General features: G+C 31.3%; 1 protein-coding gene and 2 long non-coding RNA genes across 3 annotated transcripts in view; 2 read left to right on the forward strand and 1 right to left on the reverse strand.

Moving 5' to 3' along the window:
• Window positions 1-13618, forward strand: part of LOC105327419 (uncharacterized) — a 63421-nt gene that overhangs the window by 4057 nt on the left and 45746 nt on the right. Inside the window, exon 2 of the mRNA XM_066081171.1 lies at window positions 3555-3603. Within this exon, the coding sequence (XP_065937243.1) occupies window positions 3555-3603 (49 nt within the window). The remainder of the gene's footprint in view (window positions 1-3554; window positions 3604-13618) is intronic.
• Window positions 5704-13581, reverse strand: LOC117687519 (uncharacterized). Its single transcript, XR_010713611.1, has 3 exons — window positions 13499-13581; window positions 7511-7726; window positions 5704-6755 (listed from the first exon to the last, which is right to left on the reverse strand). It is a non-coding gene; the product is annotated as an uncharacterized lncRNA (long non-coding RNA).
• Window positions 9018-12787, forward strand: LOC117691359 (uncharacterized). The gene is made up of 3 exons (XR_010712734.1): window positions 9018-9449; window positions 10792-11007; window positions 11758-12787. It is a non-coding gene; the product is annotated as an uncharacterized lncRNA (long non-coding RNA).

Below are 13618 nucleotides of genomic sequence, written 5' to 3' on the forward strand. Positions count from 1 at the left end.
AACCATTCTCAAGGAACATTCTGCATAAAATAGTATAGTTTGTTTCATTATTGATGCTATTACTAGGTCAGGCGTGGAACGAAGATTAATTCTTGTGTGGGATTGCTAATTCCATGTAGCATGTTAATTGTTGCAACAGCCAAGAAAGTTATATTTTATATTGTCACATTTATTTCTAGAACTCAATTTATCTACCAATTAATGAAGATAATGTTTAAAATCAATACACGTCTAGATTTTATATTTGACAACAAGTTCATGGGTTCTAAGATATAGACTGTAACCACGAGGCACGATTTTACTGCGAAACTAAAAGGGTCAAATAAAACCACGTGGTCTTAATTTAAATGACAAAGACATTCGCAGTGATGATGATATTTGTTAAGTTAAATGGCGAGGAAAAGATTAGCAAAAACTAAGTATGTGTTGCAAACAAGAATTTTTTTTAAATTCATTTATAACTATTCAATTGTTTTATATTTTATCAAATCAAGGTAAAAATGATGAGTTAAATTTAATTGATTCAGTCCACACTGGCCTGGTGTATTGTGTGCCCTCGGGTAGGTTAGACATATGAGGTTTGAACGTGTGTAGAATTCAAACTTAACAATGAATCACACAATTACATTTCTATTTTTTATTGAATGAAGCAAGAAGTATAAGGTGTCTTTCAAGTTGGATTTAAGTCGGGAAATAAAAACTCGATAGCGATAATTTAATGTCGGATGATCCAGCTACTAGTTTCAAACGATATTTTGAAACTATATCGGACGCTGACTTGAAAAAACAAAGAACAAGGAATCCCGACCCCCAGTAAAACACAATGAATAAAATAAACGATGTGAGGCTGACCTGGACACACAACAGAAATAGGAGTACTGGTATCATTCTTGAAAGATACAGAACTGTCCATTTAAGTTTTGTAACAAAGGTCGAAATGGACATTTGGTTTTGTAGATTTGTTAATAATACATAGAAGCAAGCTGTTAAGTATATTCTTCTATTATTTGACAATTTTTTTATGTAGCTGCAGTGACAGATTAGAGATAGAGGCCAAGAGAGAGAGAGAGAGAGAGAGAGAGAGAGAGAGAGAGAGAGAGAGAGAGAGAGAGAGAGGGGGGGGACGTTTTTAACTTTAAGATTTATTTCACGATCCGGATCCACCAAACGCAATCTTCTTGTACAACATCGTGACAGGGATCCAGAGACAAATCAGGAAGGAATTGAGAGCTAGGTTCACATATGAATCTGTTCAAAGAAATTGCATTATCATGTTTTAGGTAAACTATAAAAAGCGGATGCTTTGATGAGAGAGTGTCAGAAGGCATGGAAGTTTTTAAGCTTACAGAGGACCTGACAATGATAAAAATGAACTTTGGGAAGAAGGTGTTACCACTAAGAAAACTTCTAAGGGTTAGCTATGGTGTGTTTCTCTATGATTAAAACGGATTTGGGTTGCGCGGTTTGAGTGAGCACAAAGAGCTCAATAATTTACTGTTTTAAATGGTTAGTTGTTTTCTATGAATCTGTTTCTACAACTGTTCATGATGGCTTGAAAGATCATCACCGAAAACAATAACTAAGTACAGTTGTCCAATAATCCCAGCTGTGTTGTAGACCTTTTCTTCCGCTACTATGCATACATACCACCCCCAGAAAAGAAAATATTGTAAAATTTTCTTCCCAGATTATTGTTGTCAACACTCTTAGTTAATATATGCAAGCAATGTTTGATGATGCTGGGATATACAAAAATGATCTCAATCACTCTGGTTTATTGCTGTTCCACTTTGTGTCATACTTGGTTTGAGGAGCATGAGGTCATGGAACGAAATTTTGCTGTCCAAACTACCAAAAGAGCAACCGAAGAGAAAGAATTGGAATTTCAAATTATCTGCAATCTTCTGCTCGTAAAAAAGTGCCATCCATAGTTTCATCCTAAACATTGACTGCAAATTCTACCAAGGGTAAGTCTACATCCAGCAATGCATTAAAGCTGACCATTCCAACTTGTATAAACAAAACCATAATCAGCAAGGATGGAAAAGACACAACTTTGTCCATTCTATTTTTGTAAATGATTAAATCTGACACTGTTTTCCAGAAAATTTAAATAAATTTATATTTTCAGCTGTTGTTTTATGTTTTATCATTGTCAATAATTGGTTCAATTATTATGAACTCAATAGCTGGTCACTAAACCATGAAGCCATTACTTGGTGTGTGCCAAGTCATCTGGTATCATGAACTATATATTGATAAAGGTGTGACATGATTATACAATTATGAGCGGATTACAGCTTTAAACTATCAAACAAACAGTTTTATCAAGATAGAAAAAAACGATCTTTAAATCTTTAAGATTATACAGTGACTTTATGTTATAAGTGTAGTTTTGAACTGAACTTTACTGATAGTAACAGAAAAGAAAAAATATAGACGGTAGAGAGAGAGAGAGAGAGAGAGAGAGAGAGAGAGAGAGAGAGAGAGAGAGAGTTAAATAGATACATGTAGATACGGATAGAATATCAAAAGCAACAGTTTGGGAATATTTCTATCTTGAAAATATTTACCTATGTCTTCATTGTAAGTTTTTTAAGAGGAAAATATTTCATATTTTATGTATGCTTACCTAATGACGGATGTTAAAATTCAGAAAGCGTGCATGCGTGGGTGCGTATGGTTGGTTGATAGGATGTTTTGCTAACTGCTGACATTACAGAAGGAGTCTTTTCTGGTTTCGACTCGTCAAACGTAAATTTGATTAATTGTTCATTGAATCAAGATAAAGGAATTTAAAATAGTATATTTTTCTTCTTTTTTTTACTATCATACAACTTGGCATAGAAATAGTAACTATTGTTTAGAATCTAACAAGGATTATATTTTTGGCGGATTATTGGCGTGGGAAAATATCACGTTTCTCAATTCAGAATTGCTGTATGACTCTGTTTTAGCATTTTTAAAACAATAACATTAATGTTGGATTTTTGTAAACTAATGTGAACTAATGATAGGATACCTGAGTTTCAGAATATGTTTTTTAAGATATGATTTGTTTATCAAATTACATTTTTAAAAGTTTTTAAGGCGCCTATTCTATACACTGATTTGTGTGGGAAAAAAATCAGTTTTTCTCTCATTATATGGTCAATATATTAGCTTTTCTGTCAATTTACATCTTTATATAAAGTCTTCAACTTACATAAAATCAGAAATACTTTAATATTGAAAGCATAAAAAAGAATAAAAATTTCTTCAAATTTTAAGAAAATTAGAGGAGATGCGGGCTAAGCAATATTAATTTCAGTTTGAATATTAATTCCAATTAAGTAGTAAAAGCTGATAAACATTCTCATATTCTATCATTTCATTAAAGAATAGAATTTTTATCATCCTTTAAGTTGCGGAAAAAGGTAGTGACCTTGACCTGATCTTTATGCAAAAACAAGGAGTTCAAATTTACTTAAACTAATAGAATCATTTAGTTTGTGATGTTTTACTGTGTCAAAATGTCATGATTTTCTTATGTAAATTTTATTTCTTTTTTATAGATGTCCTTTTGAATTTTTTTGTTAAATCCTTTGCCGAAATTGAACTAAGGTAAGATTACATTTATCAATATAAATCAATATAAATCGTTTTATGATAGAAAGTATCAATCGATTTTATGCATGAATCAAAATTCCAGTACATGTAAAGGTACCTCACTTCACCTTGTTCATGTTAACTGAATTAAATTTTCGAAAATGTAATTTTTCATCCAAAATTGCACATTTTTTGCTTATTTGACTTGCATACTTCTTATCCATTATGATATCTATCAAATCAAGTAATTTTTTGCTGATTGGATAAAATATTTCAAGGTGTAGTGAGCCATCTTAATGTATTTCGTGACAATTATTCTTATCAACAAAGTGTATGTAGACATTCTTCAGGGGAGCAGTGGCTTTGGTCGTGTGACTTTTGTTAATTACATGACAGTTATTATCAATAATATAGTAAAATGTAATGAACATCGTTCAAGTCGAGCTGTTTGAATCGTTTATGAAGTACAACTCGTATATTGTGTTGCATATTTCAAAGAAGATATCATTAAATTATTTAAAAATCCTTAGTATGTACCAAAATATTCTGTTTAGAATAAAAAAATTCCAAACTTTAAGGTGTTGAATATATCAATATATATGATGATATTGTTGAATAAAAATAACTATGTTAAACCTTTGGCGTCGGCGTCCTGACCTTGTTAAAGTTTTTGTTGTAGGTTCTGTATCTAAGTTATTATTTGTTCTATTTTCACCAAACTTGCATGGATGAAGCATCTGGACCTACGTATGGACTTTAAAGACTTAGATGATGAATCTGGGCCATGAATTTCAGATGCTTGAGAAGGTTAAAGTTTTTGGAGCAGGTTAAAGTTTTAAGTCACATAATATATAAATATATATATATGTATATATATATATATATATATATATATATATATATATATATATATATATATATATATATATATATATATATATATATAATTGTATCACAAACTATTGTATAATTTGATATTGTATTATATAAAATTATTATTTTATCACATGAAATTTTATCATATATTAAAATATAAAATTTTGTATCATATAATACGATATAATATAGCAGAATATTGTTTGATATAATTTATGAGTATGTCACATGACATTTTGTCATATGATATCATGATATGATGCAATGTTGTATCAAATTATGTTGTAGCTTATGATCCAAAACACGTTATGTGTCAAATATGATACAATATCATGCAATACAATATCATACTATTTAAGTATTGAATCCTTATTTTTTGACAGATATAGTCTCATAACTGCAACGGTGTGCATACAAATTCAATAACGCGCGTAAGCGCGTTATGAAAACTTGTTTGCACAGACCGTTGCAGTTATGAGATTATATCTTTCAAAAAATAAGGATTTAATGCTTATATTCACATTTTTTTACCTTCTTGCGTTGTACGCAAATGCGAATTATATATACGCAAATTACTGTATTATCCTATGGGTCAGATCAAATTAAGGGAGTATGGGACTCACACCAAAGTAATTAAAAAATTATAAAACTTGGTCCAACGGATAGCACAGTATTTCCTCTAACAGAATATAAAAAAAAATTAATAGGTCAATATGTTTGTTTCTATGGTAACGGTACCCAAACATACCCTTGTTGGAAATGCTCGAGCTCATTAAAATACACCGCTTGCAACAGAAATGAAGCAATGCTACAGAGTTTGCAATTATTTGATTTCATTTGTCTTATATGCTATTCATAACACATTAACAGAAGAATGATTTTTTACCAAAATATTTTGTCAACGCCTCCTCAGTATTTTACAAACTGCAACCGAATATCCTCTACGTAGTTCTAATTTGTTGCTTTTTGTGTTGACCTTCAATGCAAAATGGTCAAAAAATATTATTTAATATAATTAAAAGTCTTATTTTTGAACTGAAATAAAATGTTCAAATGTTATGCTTTCCTTGGAAGAGGAGAAACTCATATGTCAATGACTTAAATAAAAAGATATTGCAGTCTGAATTTCCTCTGGTCTGTTTTTTTTCAATTTTGCGCTATTTTCACTTAAACACTATTCTAATGTAGATAAATAATCAGTACCAACTTTTTGTTCAATGAACACTCAGTCAATTAATAATATCTTTATTACAATGCTAGTACTAATATAAAATTCACCAAAAAAGTAAAAAATATTCATTTAAATCCCAAATTTCCTCTGTTTAACTTGAAATTCCTCTGTTAAAGTACACATTTTTTAACTATTTGCACCTTATAAGAAGATACCAGGTAGGAACAAAATAATTCTAATAGGTATAAACAAATAAATATTAAATTTATGATTTGCTACATGTGACTCATAATTATTTTTTCAACTCTGAAACATATAAAAGTATCGAAATCAGCACTACATCATGTACAATATGCAAAGTACAAAGGGCGAATTTAATTTAAAGCCATTCGGTTAAACAACATCCATTACTGTTACAACCATATATTATGGTATAAATTTTTTTTATACTAATCAAGTTTATACTGGACATTTAACTCCTCACATGTACATGTAATAAATTAACAGACTTATACAAATAATGCACCCAAATTAAAAGCCATCTCAACATTATTACATGTGTTACCAATCTAGCATAAATAATGAAGCTGACAATTATCGCTCCAAAATGAACAACCCTCTCAACATTTTTATTACATATTTAACATAAATATTGAAGCAGACAAGAGCACAATTCCTTGGCTTATCCTTGCAACACCCCTTTTTCCTTGGGCAAGGATGTAGTATACACATCTTTTGAGATACTGTATGACATTGAAAGTTAAAGTTTTGTGTTATTTTTCACAAAGTATAGATGGTTCCTTAAGATTTCTTTAACATGATTAGCATCCAATGTTTTAATAATATTTGTGTCAATGTTTGTCCAAAGTTTGGAAATCATTGTGCTATCTTCATCACCAACTATTGTCTTTATACGAACAGACCCATCATTCACATCCTTGACCATCTCTTCTATCATGTCACTCTCCATGGCCTTCGTAGTTCCGTTCCAGTTGATCCTGCAATCGTGGAGGAGGTGTTGATTTGGAATTAAGAGACAAAGTACATGTGCGACAGGATTTCAATCATGTTGAAAAGTTTTCTATTTTTCCAGAAAATGTCCTGATCATAGATGAATGACCTGAAAGATCATTAGATGGGAAATAGCATCAACTAAAATACATGTACTTATACATAGAGAAATATCTAAACAAAAACTATTGTGACATTCAAACACAAGGCTTTCTTAGGATGTACAATTTATGGTTCATTAAGATTAGGGCTGGGACAATTCAAGGTTTATTCAATTGGTTCGATTTATATTCAAAATGCTACAATTCTTTCTCTTTTTTTCGATTTGATTAAATATAGATCAGCTTTAATATTTCTCATTATAAATGAAATACTACTCTTTATCTTGTACATTCCTTTACTTAAGGATAACAAACAAAAAATTCATAAAAAAAAATTACATAATTTAGAATTTACTTATAAAATAAACAAACTTTTTTAATAAATGACAGATTTTCAATTGGCACACTCATGCTTAGAGTATTAAACATAATAACATAAATGGCACAGTGATAATCTCTGGGACTATAGATTTCAGTCAACAATATATGGAATATTACAGTTAACTTTTACCCTGCTGTCAAATCATTGAATTTTGTGAGGTCTAATTTTTGGGGATTGTTATCATTCATTAAAGGTTCACTGGGATGCAATTTCATGGACTATTTTGCACAGTTAATGAAGATTTTTTTTTTGGGGGGGGGGGGGTTTGGTGGGGGTTTTAATTTGTTCATATGAAAGAGTATACCCTTGAAATCCATGAAAATTAAACCAATCACAGAGATACCAATCGAAAGTAGTTTATGTAAATAATTTATCAAATACCTGACAAACTGTTATGACTTCCCACTCTCTCTCTCTTCTGCCAACCAGCATATTTTTATATAGCTCTTCTTTCTTAGGAGATCAATACAGTCTGAAAATGGTCACGACCATCGAGCTCTTTTAAATGCATATCTGCTTACATCCCTAATTCCACCAAACTCCTCCACTGTCTCCAACCACAATCAGACATTTTGACAACTTTTTCATGGTCAACATCTGTAATATTAAGTTACACAATCTGGAATTTTGCACCATGAGAGAATATTAACTGGAACACCAATTGGTTGCCAAGTTGATCAGTAAAAAAATATATGCTTATGTACTTGATATTATAAAGGAACACCAATTGGTTGCCAAGTTGATCAGTGAAAAAAATATATGCATATGTACTTGATATTTTAAAGGCATAAACAGAGGTTAACTCAGATTTAACAAACATATTAATATTTACTGGAAGAGGGATAGTTATTATTTGACACTGACTTCTAAAATCTTCACTTTTAAATTACCGGTAGTTGTTCTCCAATCAGATACATAAATATGTACATGCAAATCTTGCCACATGAAGAAGGGCATGGGGCTGTGAAAAATTAAATTTTGAGGGAGCATTAATGTGAAAGACTAATAGTCACACAAAAGCTCCAGACACTGTTTTAACTGAAAAAAGACACCATCTGAGGTTGAGTTTTAAATAAAAAAAATTGTACTTGACACCTATTTGAAATTTATTTTGCTGTCAATATGTGTATACCATAACAAATATCATTACCTAAAGTGTTCAATCTGTCTTCCTATTTTAAAATACATCTCCTGACGTCATTGGTTTCCGATAGTTTAACACCTAACGCCACACATAATGGCTGTCAGTTAACAATTTTTATCTTAACTGAATCATTTTTAATCTCACTCAGACATAGCATCTGAAATTACTGATACAAAATTAGTTGTCATCATATGCAGTTTCTACTTGTAGCTAAAATATAAAATTGATGCCACATAATTCGACTAATGCCTATGCATAGAGACGACAGATTTCGTATGTGTGGTTTAACATCATTTTGGAATGAACTCATGCGTTGAAAGTTCGACTACCCGAAACATCTGATTTCTGAAACATGTGACGACATGATACACATTCTGATATATTTTAGAATTAACTATTAATAATGAAAGACATTAAGAGTTCTACTGGGGTCTACTATTGAACCATACTGTCAAATATTTGTATTACATGATTATAATTATTTGTTTTATTATGAAATTACACCTCAGGTGCTTGGGGCTTTACTCACGAATATGTACGATGCCTACTTATATAGGTATAGGTATCTTACACATTCATGAGCAGAGACCAATGCATGCAAGCACAAGTGCAATACACCGGCATAAGAAAAATTCGATGATGCCCATACCAATTTTACTTTTACTCTAATCTCAGCAAGATACGCCAAAACTGAAAAACTGAAGAAACGTGTGTCAAAAATTTTCAGTCTCGACGAACTTAAGGAAGTATGGGACTCACGATTTTGAATCTACCGCGCAACTCCGAATGACGTAAACCAATTCGCAGTCGTTAAATCTGTTGGTTCAATTCTAAGGTATTTAACAATAAAATTTATTGTGGAAAGGATTTCATAGTTTCTTTTTAAAATAAAACGTGAACATAAATGATAATAAAAGTTAATTTAACCAAAAAATCTTATTTTACGACATAAATATCGGTTCGGTTTTCGGCAAAGCGGAGGAAACGTGGATTTGATTTTGAACGCTGAAAAGACATAAAGGTTGCTAAAGCTCAGAAAAAGGATGGTCTAGTCACATAATGCGAACGTGAACGCTCTCTTGGGCAGACCAATCACATATTTTGATATTACAGCTGAATAATTCTCATCACAGATGGAGGAAGATGACTCGACGCCAGCAAAAGCGATCTGTCCAGGTTTGACCTACATTCATTGATAGAGTAAAAGTATTTGGTAATCTCAGCAAGGTTAAGTTCGTCGAGACTGAAAATTTTTGACACACGTTTCTTCAGTTTTTCAGTTTTGGCGTATCTTGCTGAGATTAGAGTAAAAGTAAAATTGGTATGGGCATCATCGAATTTTTCTTATGCCGGTGTATTGCACTTGTGCTTGCATGCATTGGTCTCTGCTCATGAATGTGTAAGATACCTATACCTATATAAGTAGGCATCGTACATATTCGTGAGTAAAGCCCCAAGCACCTGAGGTGTAATTTCATAATAAAACAAATAATTATAATCATGTAATACAAATATTTGACAGTATGGTTCAATAGTAGACCCCAGTAGAACTCTTAATGTCTTTCATTATTAATAGTTAATTCTAAAATATATCAGAATTTGTATCATGTCGTCACATGTTTCAGAAATCAGATGTTTCGGGTAGTCGAACTTTCAACGCATGAGTTCATTCCAAAATGATGTTAAACCACACATACGAAATCTGTCGTCTCTATGCATAGGCATTAGTCGAATTATGTGGCATCAATTTTATATTTTAGCTACAAGTAGAAACTGCATATGATGACAACTAATTTTGTATCAGTAATTTCAGATGCTATGTCTGAGTGAGATTAAAAATGATTCAGTCAAGATAAAAATTGTTAACTGACAGCCATTATGTGTGGCGTTAGGTGTTAAACTATCGGAAACCAATGACGTCAGGAGATGTATTTTAAAATAGGAAGACAGATTGAACACTTTAGGTAATGATATTTGTTATGGTATACACATATTGACAGCAAAATAAATTTCAAATAGGTGTCAAGTACAATTTTTTTTATTTAAAACTCAACCTCAGATGGTGTCTTTTTTCAGTTAAAACAGTGTCTGGAGCTTTTGTGTGACTATTAGTCTTTCACATTAATGCTCCCTCAAAATTTAATTTTTCACAGCCCCATGCCCTTCTTCATGTGGAAAGATTTGCATGTACATATTTATGTATCTGATTGGAGAACAACTACCGGTAATTTAAAAGTGAAGATTTTAGAAGTCAGTGTCAAATAATAACTATCCCTCTTCCAGTAAATATTAATATGTTTGTTAAATCTGAGTTAACCTCTGTTTATGCCTTTAAAATATCAAGTACATATGCATATATTTTTTTCACTGATCAACTTGGCAACCAATTGGTGTTCCTTTATAATATCAAGTACATAAGCATATTTTTTTTTTACTGATCAACTTGGCAACCAATTGGTGTTCCAGTTAATATTCTCTCATGGTGCAAAATTCCAGATTGTGTAACTTAATATTACAGATGTTGACCATGAAAAAGTTGTCAAAATGTCTGATTGTGGTTGGAGACAGTGGAGGAGTTTGGTGGAATTAGGGATGTAAGCAGATATGCATTTAAAAGAGCTCGATGGTCGTGACCATTTTCAGACTGTATTGATCTCCTAAGAAAGAAGAGCTATATAAAAATATGCTGGTTGGCAGAAGAGAGAGAGAGTGGGAAGTCATAACAGTTTGTCAGGTATTTGATAAATTATTTACATAAACTACTTTCGATTGGTATCTCTGTGATTGGTTTAATTTTCATGGATTTCAAGGGTATACTCTTTCATATGAACAAATTAAAACCCCCACCAACCCCCCCCCCAAAAAAAAATCTTCATTAACTGTGCAAAATAGTCCATGAAATTGCATCCCAGTGAACCTTTAATGAATGATAACAATCCCCAAAAATTAGACCTCACAAAATTCAATGATTTGACAGCAGGGTAAAAGTTAACTGTAATATTCCATATATTGTTGACTGAAATCTATAGTCCCAGAGATTATCACTGTGCCATTTATTTTATTATGTTTAATACTCTAAGCATGAGTGTGCCAATTGAAAATCTGTCATTTATTAAAAAAGTTTGTTTATTTTATAAGTAAATTCTAAAGTATGTAATTTTTTTTTATGAATTTTTTGTTTGTTATCCTTAAGTAAAGGAATGTACAAGATAAAGAGTAGTATTTCATTTATAATGAGAAATATTAAAGCTGATCTATATTTAATCAAATCGAAAAAAAGAGAAAGAATTGTAGCATTTTGAATATAAATCGAACCAATTGAATAAACCTTGAATTGTCCCAGCCCTAATCTTAATGAACCATAAATTGTACATCCTAAGAAAGCCTTGTGTTTGAATGTCACAATAGTTTTTGTTTAGATATTTCTCTATGTATAAGTACATGTATTTTAGTTGATGCTATTTCCCATCTAATGATCTTTCAGGTCATTCATCTATGATCAGGACATTTTCTGGAAAAATAGAAAACTTTTCAACATGATTGAAATCCTGTCGCACATGTACTTTGTCTCTTAATTCCAAATCAACACCTCCTCCACGATTGCAGGATCAACTGGAACGGAACTACGAAGGCCATGGAGAGTGACATGATAGAAGAGATGGTCAAGGATGTGAATGATGGGTCTGTTCGTATAAAGACAATAGTTGGTGATGAAGATAGCACAATGATTTCCAAACTTTGGACAAACATTGACACAAATATTATTAAAACATTGGATGCTAATCATGTTAAAGAAATCTTAAGGAACCATCTATACTTTGTGAAAAATAACACAAAACTTTAACTTTCAATGTCATACAGTATCTCAAAAGATGTGTATACTACATCCTTGCCCAAGGAAAAAGGGGTGTTGCAAGGATAAGCCAAGGAATTGTGCTCTTGTCTGCTTCAATATTTATGTTAAATATGTAATAAAAATGTTGAGAGGGTTGTTCATTTTGGAGCGATAATTGTCAGCTTCATTATTTATGCTAGATTGGTAACACATGTAATAATGTTGAGATGGCTTTTAATTTGGGTGCATTATTTGTATAAGTCTGTTAATTTATTACATGTACATGTGAGGAGTTAAATGTCCAGTATAAACTTGATTAGTATAAAAAAAATTTATACCATAATATATGGTTGTAACAGTAATGGATGTTGTTTAACCGAATGGCTTTAAATTAAATTCGCCCTTTGTACTTTGCATATTGTACATGATGTAGTGCTGATTTCGATACTTTTATATGTTTCAGAGTTGAAAAAATAATTATGAGTCACATGTAGCAAATCATAAATTTAATATTTATTTGTTTATACCTATTAGAATTATTTTGTTCCTACCTGGTATCTTCTTATAAGGTGCAAATAGTTAAAAAATGTGTACTTTAACAGAGGAATTTCAAGTTAAACAGAGGAAATTTGGGATTTAAATGAATATTTTTTACTTTTTTGGTGAATTTTATATTAGTACTAGCATTGTAATAAAGATATTATTAATTGACTGAGTGTTCATTGAACAAAAAGTTGGTACTGATTATTTATCTACATTAGAATAGTGTTTAAGTGAAAATAGCGCAAAATTAAAAAAAAACAGACCAGAGGAAATTCAGACTGCAATATCTTTTTATTTAAGTCATTGACATATGAGTTTCTCCTCTTCCAAGGAAAGCATAACATTTGAACATTTTATTTCAGTTCAAAAATAAGACTTTTAATTATATTAAATAATATTTTTTGACCATTTTGCATTGAAGGTCAACACAAAAAGCAACAAATTAGAACTACGTAGAGGATATTCGGTTGCAGTTTGTAAAATACTGAGGAGGCGTTGACAAAATATTTTGGTAAAAAATCATTCTTCTGTTAATGTGTTATGAATAGCATATAAGACAAATGAAATCAAATAATTGCAAACTCTGTAGCATTGCTTCATTTCTGTTGCAAGCGGTGTATTTTAATGAGCTCGAGCATTTCCAACAAGGGTATGTTTGGGTACCGTTACCATAGAAACAAACATATTGACCTATTAATTTTTTTTTATATTCTGTTAGAGGAAATACTGTGCTATCCGTTGGACCAAGTTTTATAATTTTTTAATTACTTTGGTGTGAGTCCCATACTCATTTAACCTTGCTGAGATTACCAAATACTTTTACTCTATCAATGAATGTAGGTCAAACCTGGACAGATCGCTTTTGCTGGCGTCGAGTCATCTTCCTCCATCTGTGATGAGAATTATTCAGCTGTAATATCAAAATATGTGATATGTCTGCCCAAGAGAGCGTTCACGTTCGCATTAT

Source organism: Magallana gigas, chromosome 4, assembly GCF_963853765.1.
Source record: "Magallana gigas chromosome 4, xbMagGiga1.1, whole genome shotgun sequence".
NCBI classification, from domain to species: domain Eukaryota; kingdom Metazoa; phylum Mollusca; class Bivalvia; order Ostreida; family Ostreidae; genus Magallana; species Magallana gigas.